The sequence below is a fragment of the Leuciscus leuciscus genome, assembly GCF_965113295.1.
Source record: "Leuciscus leuciscus genome assembly, chromosome: 4".
Taxonomy (NCBI): Eukaryota; Metazoa; Chordata; class Actinopteri; order Cypriniformes; family Leuciscidae; genus Leuciscus; species Leuciscus leuciscus.
Window position 1 is genome coordinate 11,667,355 of NC_138728.1, and position 8,707 is coordinate 11,676,061.

General features: G+C 34.6%; 1 protein-coding gene across 1 annotated transcript; it reads right to left on the reverse strand.

Annotated features, from left to right (window-relative positions):
* Positions 1-4,407: 4,407 nt before the first annotated feature.
* Positions 4,408-8,694, reverse strand: il26 (interleukin 26). Its single transcript, XM_082168583.1, has 5 exons — positions 8,072-8,694; positions 7,937-7,990; positions 6,956-7,114; positions 6,727-6,801; positions 4,408-5,380 (listed from the first exon to the last, which is right to left on the reverse strand). The coding sequence occupies exons 1-5, from the start codon at positions 8,222-8,224 to the stop codon at positions 5,276-5,278; spliced, it is 546 nt and encodes a 181-aa protein (XP_082024709.1). The 5' UTR covers positions 8,225-8,694; the 3' UTR covers positions 4,408-5,275.
* Between the last annotated feature and the right edge of the window lie 13 nt (positions 8,695-8,707).

Genomic DNA, 8,707 nt, shown 5'->3' on the forward strand with positions numbered 1-8,707 from the left:
CGGTCGTTTGCTGTAGTCCTTAGAAATTGATTTCTTTAAAAGCAAATATCTCCCTTTGTATTGAACTTTGAGTGTAGTAACTTTGCAGATGTTGTTTATGCTCAAACAGCAACATTACACACTAGCTAAAGTTAAAAAAGTGAAATCACATTCAACCATTAAAGCCCTTTAAAGAAATAGTTCTTTGAAGAAATGGGAAAAACGTGCAACACGCAATATGGAAAAAATAAGTCCCACCTTCTAAATAAAGAGCCACACTGTATCCGCAATCTTACAAGAAATGGGAAAAAAGTATAACACGCAATATTCCAGAATAAGTCTCTGAAATCAAATTCTTCCATTATGTAGTATACAAAAAACAGTAGTATGTCCGAATTAACAGTATTCATAAAACAGTTGGGGAAAAGTGCCCGAATGATCAACTACTTCCGGTGAGATTCTGAAGTGTGTTTTCGATGGACTCTTCACTATCCTGTAAGGCCACGGGAGGGGATTTATGAATGGAAGTGAAGCAACGCAACTGACACTGGTAGGTCACGTGACAGTAACAACATGGTCTGAATTTCATTCATTCTACACATATTCATTCTATATAGAGCGCACTTTTTAACAGTCACGAAGTGGATTCAAATTCAAATGTAGTAGGCTACCTATTCAGACAGTATGCGATTTTGGATGCTGCAGCTGCCGTCAGAAGCTCCAGTTGCTTTAGAAGATACCTGAGATACCTTATCTGAGATGCGTGCTGGAGACTGCACATGTGCATTGGCTGGTCAAGCCTGAAAAATATGTTTTTTGAGCATAAGAAACAACATTTATGGGACTGTTCAAGGTAGATTGTGTTGCTGATTTGAAATATGTTATTTAATTGCGAGTTAGGCAAGCAGTTTTTGAGATTTCAGGTTTCCCCCATTCAAGTAGATAGGACTTATTCTTAGATGCCCAAATGGCTGCAATAGTATTGCAAATATGGCCGCCATATGACTTCCCTTAAAAGGGAATTTGGTATATTTTAGGTTTCAAATAATAAAACAAGAAATGTTGTTCAAAATGATGACAAAAAAAGACATTTTCTGATTGTCAGCTATTTGTGGATCATGTTCATACAGTAAATGTGATGAACTATGCTTAATGAACTTACATACATCCACTAGTAGAAATCACTTTGGGAGCGGCTGGATGTGAGTATAAAAATAGCTCAGAAAAGTCAAGTAAGTTCAATGAAAAGGGAAACAGTTTAGAAAACTTTTCCGTCATTAATAAACAACTTCACAGCAACACATGAGTTGCATTCTAGTAACTACTATTAAGTGGAATAGTGGAAACCATATAGTGGAAACTTTTTGTGGTCTGATTGGCTGGTGGTTTTAATGATAATTGTTAAAAAATTCAGTAACACTTTATAATTACTGTTCAATAACTTCACATGAACAAATGAGTAATGCAATATACATTCTAGTAAATATATGAACTAAGTATAAACTATATGATTAACAAATTAGTAAGTAATAGCACAAAGCAGAATGCAGTTTAATCAACTATTAGCTAATCAATAACTAAAAAAAAATTAATGTCTACCAGAGAACAACTAAGAAACTACATACAGTTTCCAAATTGATTTGAATAATGCATAATTAATTCTAAAGTGAAGATCATGCTAATCTACTAGTAATGAATATTGTGTTACTCATTTGTTTGTCACAACTTCCAAAAAAATGTGTTGCGTGTATGATTCATTAATGACATAATATTCTAAAGTTTTAAGCAATTTTAAACAATAATCACTAAAACCACCAGCCAATCAGACCTCAAATAGTTTCAACAAGTGGGCACTTCTGTGACTGTGACACACAATACACATCCGACCCCAACATTTACCATCCGTATGTCAAGATAGAATGAAACTGTGTCACTGCAAGGTTTAACCATGTCGTTTTATCAGATGTGATTCTGCTCATTTATATTGACTGAGAAGTATACATTTTAAAAACTTAAGTATTGGACGGCCATAGAGAAACTGAGCGAAAAGAGTCCAGTCAAGGACTCTCCCGTCTCCACTCCTTATTGGAAAAGAGAGTGATTTAGCTGTATAGTTACTGAGTCACTGAGTCAATGACCTAACTGTTTCCTCCGCAGCCTCTCCATCTGCGTAGCAGCTTAGCTGTGAGTTTCCAGTGAGCATGCTGTGGTCAGGTTAGCACTGCTGCTTCTGAGCACTGGAGTCACCATTCATCCGACTTCTCACTCACCCCTTTTTCCTCTTTTGTAAGGAGGATTTGAGGTGGCAATTTACAATTTACGTAAGCATTTATGGTGAAATGAGTTTTATGCTAAAGTTACAAGGAGAGCAGAATTTACCCATTCAAATAAGGCAGTTTTAATCAAATGAATGTGATAATGGTTTGACGTTTACGATTCATATAATAGTTTTTAATTCGCTTTATTTCTTAACTAAGCCACTAGAAAGCTTACAGACTAATTCGTGGATATTGTATTGAAGAAAATTTATCAAACTCAAAGGGATAGTTCACCCTAAAATGAAAATGAAGTCATCATTTACTCACCCTGGTGTTGTTTTAATGCCGTAGGCCCTTTTTCAGTTCACAAAAGGAGAATTTTTTATTTGCCGCAGTTCACTCCGAGAGGCCCTGAAAAAGCACACAAGTTGTGAGAAATCAAGGTTAATAAATAGCTTGCGTGACATGAAATACAACACCTAGAAATCCCAGAAAAAGTATCCGTGTACTTTTTTCACAGTGTTAAATATCTCAGACCGGAACACCGTTTGTCCGATGACTGTCAGAATGGCAGTTGACAGATGTGAACGCGATAACTTCTAGGTACGACGAACACCTCTGAGAAGGTATATGTTACATGGATTGTATTAATCTTGATTTCTGACAACATGTTGCTTTATCTTGGTGAGACGGAGTGAACTACGGCGCTAATAGTCTCACGTATGCACACGTCACATAGCCGTGCATAGGATGCCAATGGCCAAGGTCAGAATTTTCATTAAAGAATACATTACATTTCAGTTTGTTTTCTACCGCCCAGAAAACTTGGGATACATGGTACGTGTCGCATGGGATCATTCTGTGACACTTTTGCGTCTTTTTTTTTAAAGCTTGATGCTGGTCGCTATTCACTGCCGTTATATGGACGAGTACGAGCTGGATGTTTTTTTCTTTCTTTTTTTCTTTTGTGGTCCATTAAAGAAAGAAGGGTTTACGGCATTAGAACAACACCAGGGTGAGTAAACTATGATTTCATTTTCACTTTAAAGAGATAAGTAGTTCACCCAACAAAACAAAAAAAAAGTCATAATTTACTCACCATCATGTCATTTTATACTTCTATGCAGCTTTGACATTCTTATAACTATCTCTTTATCTCTTATAAGTTAACATTTTTAAGTTAACTACACATTAGTTATTGATTCTAACAGGTAAATGTGTCTAACTATACAAGGACTTGGCTGGTTGTTGTGAGTATAAAAACTTCATTTGGCAACCTCTTGAAACTCCAAGCTTGCAGTTTGGATGCAGCAGTTGCAGCAGTTGCTTGCTGGAGCTTTTGTGTCTAAGAAAGACAACAGTGTATTTTTATATTTTGTGTGTGTGTGTGTGTGTGTGTGTGTGTGTGTGTGTGTGTGTGTGTGTGTGTGTGTGTGTGTGTGTGTGTGTGTGTGTGTGTGTGTGTGTGTGTGTGTGTGTGTGTGTGTGTGTGTGTGTGTGTGTGTGTGTGTGTGCGTGTGCATATGCATGCCCTTGCCCTTTCGTTGCACCAGAACTGAGCATAGGTTGGGTTGTTTGGTGGCGATGCGAGAGAGACGTTTGTGGTCGCGCTTCACGTTGCTAAAACTTCCAGGAACTGCAGCTGTGTACAGTGACAGTGATGGTAGAGTTTGCCTTAGTATTTTAAACATAATTGCAGACTAAATAGTCTTGGTTTTTGTGCAATAGCCTATTTTGAGTAAGAATATATTATAAACTTTTGATCATTATTTGATTATTATTGAACTAAAATGTTATGGCTGAATGCTTTGCTTGCACATAGCCTTCTGTGCTTGCCAAAGTTGCCAAATATTCTACTTCAGCAGAGAGCGCAATACCTCAATATGAGCCACGAGAGGGAGCCAACAGTGCAGTCTAAAATCTAAAGTGACTGGGCGAATAATACAGTGTCAGTATGATTCTGTCTTCTTTTGTGCCAACTGCCAAGTGTGCAGTTCTTAGATACTGTGTTGACTATGTAAAGTTAGTCACATTTAGCACTCTGAACAGTAATTAGAGGCAACCGAACACCACCCGTCCGAAAGCTATATCATTTACAGTCTACGCCGGAGCGCCATTGAAAAGCTTTGGTCATGGAAACAAGACAAGCACAATGGGAACCTCTCAAGCTGATTTAAACTTTATTTAATTTCAAGGTTCACAAACAATATTCCATCACAGACAGCAATGCACATTAATGAATTACACGGCTAACCTTGTTAATATGACACTTACAGAATACTCGCACTTTTTTTTCTCTTTTGGGAGAAGAATTTGAGTTGGCAGTTGAGAGAATGAAAGGCCTACACCTACTGCCTGATCATAACTTAATAAAATAAATAGTAGATATTTTTAAGATCTCTCATTCCCCCTATAACATTTCAAACTGCTCAAATAATACTTTACAAATAATAAACAAAAATACAAACAAATAAATCACAAAAATAAATTATGTATTTGAAAATTAACAATCACAAAAAAAAAAAAACTATAAATATGCCTTCAATTATTCTAAACTATATAATTCTGTAATCTTTAAACTATAATGCATTTCATTTTAATAAGCATCCAGATTGCTGTTCATAATGCCAAGTTGCCGAAATGTTGATGCAAAATATCCGTATCCTTGGCTTGTCTAACCAGTGCATGTAAGCATTGGGTCTTTTTGCTATGTAAAAAAAATTGCCATATAGCTTCCCTGAGATGTATTGGATTCAACTAGAATTTGGCTTGTCCAGTGGAACAGTGAAACTTTCACAGGATGTGACTTGATGGCTGGTGTAGGAGTCAAACAGCTCTCCTTTGCAAGCAGTCTGTTGAAAATTGATAGAAGGAGTGATCTTTTTTAATGACTCAAGCCACTGTGTTTTGTGTGTGTGTTAATTGAGCCTGGTTCCTCCACTGCAGGGTGTGTGTCTAGTCTGGATAGTGATAGTGTGCGCGTACAAATGTGTTTGACTCCTACTGCATCCTGAGTTCCTCTGTGCCAGTGCGGAGGACTACTGAATCTTCTTGTGCGTTTTCCTTCTATCCATGGATAAACTGATCCAGACCAAAACATTGTGAAACTCTCTCATTGCTTTAATTTGAAGTCCTGGCTCAGGCTGTGTATGAAAAACAGAAAGGAAAACTCATAAATCACAATGCAATGGACATAGATAGAGATAAGTTTCTGGGTCAGTGATGAGTGTCCACGATAAAGAAAAGTGAAAATATCTATCTTTCTATCCATCCATTCATAAATTATTATTTATGTATTAAACATATATTTCAATATGTATAAACAAATATTTACAACCTTAACTAAACTTTTCTTGTAAAAAAAAGTCAAATTATTAGTGCTGTCAGATCGATTACTCGCAATTAATTGCATCTAGCATAAAAGTTTATATATATATATATATAAAGTTTGTAAATATATATACTATGTGTGCGTGTGTGTGTGTATATACATATATAGTATACGTACACACACACACACACATATATATATATATATATATATATATATATGTGTGTGTGTGTGTGTGTGTACGTATACTGTATATGTATATACACACACGCACACATAGTATATATATATTTAAAAAACGTTTATGTTAGATGCGATTAATCAATCTGACAGCACTACAAATTATCTGATATTTATAAGAGACTTATAAATTATATATAATGAGGGTCTGGTCCTCTCTATGATATCATATCCTGTTTTATGGTGTGTGTTTTTTTTTTTGTTTTTTTTTTTTTTTTTGCATGTTGGTTACGATATCTGATTTTGCAGATGATTTTTTAAATATATATTAGTCTACTTGAGTAGTGAAGCAGTTTTGTTAAATTATTTTTTTTTAAAGAAATATTATTAAAAGATTATGCTAAGCTGTTTAAAGGCTTTTTTTTCAAGAATATCATCCTAATGAAACTTTTTTTTCTTGATTATGATATCAGAAGAATTGTATTACCCTGACTTTTTATGAAAATATATTTTAATATACAAATGAGAAGAAAAAAACCCTTGCTCATTGTAGAAGAGGTGTAATCAAGTCACTAAATGTGCGAATTGCATTTCTTAAAATATTTTTGAATAAATTATTATATACGTCATTGGCCCCTCTCTCACAATATTCTTCATCTATCTTATATTTGATCATTTTGAGATGCCTGACATTGGCTGATTACTGGGCCCACTTGGCCGATCTTCCAACAATCGATTTGTGTTTAACGCTCAACTGGTTTACAAATATTTTGAATGTGAATTTTAAGTAAATTTGTGTATGTGTTTCAATCTTAATCGCTTTAACTAAATTCTATTATCCAGCCACCCAACTAAAGTTATTGGTATTGGCATTGGCCACTGAAAAACTTGATAATTTAGCACACTAAATAAACTACGCACAAGTTAACTTCTAATAAGGCGAAGGGTGCACACATATAATAAAGTAATGTCTCTTACCATCATAAAAGTGTCCTCAAGTTTTTTAAGTTTCTCTCTTGCGCAGGATGACAGAGTTTGGATGCCTTCAGTCTCCTGTGTCAAGGAAAAATAAACCAGTAAAAAAAATGCGCATGAAAATGTTTGTTTGTTTATGGCAACATAAATCATCTGTTATTGCCTTTTAGTTTTAATAACTTTCAACAAGTATATTTACTAAACCAAGTGGTAAATGTTAGTGATGTCTTACCACACAGTGCTCCATCCTGCCCTTCAGCCTTTTGAAAGAATCCATAAACATGTTTGTCGTTGTCGACTGATGAGTGTTAGTCTTCCACAACTTTTGGAACACATGTTCATCATAGATTTCCAGGATGCGTTTTAAGTCAGCGACGTTCAGTTTTCGTTTCTGAGGTGTGCAGAACAGTTTATTTTATTTTGCCCAACATATTTAGTTATTCTGAATGGCAAATGAATAGGGAAGACCGGGGCTAGTTGTCACAGGAGCATAAAGAGTTAAAAGTGATGTTGGGGCAAATTGGTGCATTTGTAATACAATTTATTAATTGTTAACTTATTAATATATTGATTGCTGCTGTTTGAATTTTTAACATGTATATGTATCTTTATCCATTTTTTTTTTTTACTTTCATCAATTGTTTCATAATTGTTTAAGAGTTTAAATTTTACTTCTAACAGCAAGTTTTTATTGTGACTTTCTCCATATAGTGTGACAACATGCCCTCCAAAAAGGCAAATGTACATTTACATTTACACACTATATATATATATATATATATATATATAATGTAAAAAATAGTGTGTGTATATATATATGAAGAGTTCAGATGCAAAAGCCTCTAAATGCCATCTGAAATTTTCTTATAGAATGATCATTTTTATCAAGCTTGTATATTTAAATTCAATAATTTCCCTTAAATGGCAATGAAGATTACCTATTAATTGTATTATAAGTGAAATTACTGAACTTAAATACACAAGCTTGATAAAAATGATCATTATATAAGAAAATTTCAGATGGCATTTAGAGGCTTTTGCATCTGAACTCTTCATATATACATACATATATATACACGCACATACACACACACACATTTATATATACTGTGTATATATATATATATATATATATATATATATATATATATATATATATATATATATATATATATGTAACAAGTACTATTTGTTTACACAACTATTATCTTACCTTGAAGCAGTTTTTAAGTTTTCCTAATATTTGATGGAAGGGTTTATTGTCCCTCTGCAATAAGAAAAGAACATCTGTGATGCATGTCACCCTCTTAAATGCACATATCGTTACTATATGAATTAGGATACTTACATCTAGAGATTTCTGGAAGAATTTTGAAGTATTGATCATATCTTTGATCATATGCAGCGGGATATTCTCGTTCAGGCAGTCTTCCTGCATATGGCCTTGAGAGCAGCACAGGAGAGCACAGCAACAGAGGGCGAGCAAGGTTACGATCCGCATCCTGATTTCGGTTTCAGAGAGGGCTGAAAATTGTATTGTACAGTCTGTACAGTACAGTGGCTCAGTGTGCTTTCAACAACCATTGACATTCATAGCTTTTATAGGTCCATCCTTTGTCAAAAAAATTCCCACACTCATCACAAGTCTTTTTTTTTTCTTTTCTTTTTTTTACCTCAAACGCTTTGGATTGCATGCTTAGCCCTCATTTTTCCTTGTGGGTTCAGTCACCTGCTGGCTTTTGCGGTTTTTGTATTCTAGTGACGAAAGCCTCTCGCATATTGATTACTGGACGATGAAATGTAGGTTGCGAGAGCGTAAAATGTGTTGCGATGCATTCAAACCTACAGTGTTTCCTTTGATGTGAATAGTGTGAACTGTGTCTTGAAACTGTTTAGCTATTGGAAAAATACTGTGAGAATTTTTTAAACATAATGATGATGTCAATGTTGTAGAATAATATATTCTTAGTTTCTTATAGGGTGA

Bases quoted from the DNA above. Each gene is read 5' to 3' on its own strand.
- il26 (XM_082168583.1), bottom strand. From the start codon at position 8,224: ATGCGGATCGTAACCTTGCTCGCCCTCTGTTGCTGTGCTCTCCTGTGC. The intron at 7,991-8,071 runs GTAAGTATCCTA...TTCTTATTGCAG, and splicing joins TCTTCCAGAAATCTCTAGAT to AGGGACAATAAACCCTTCCA. The intron at 7,115-7,936 runs GTAAGATAATAG...TGCACACCTCAG, and splicing joins AACTTAAAAACTGCTTCAAG to AAACGAAAACTGAACGTCGC.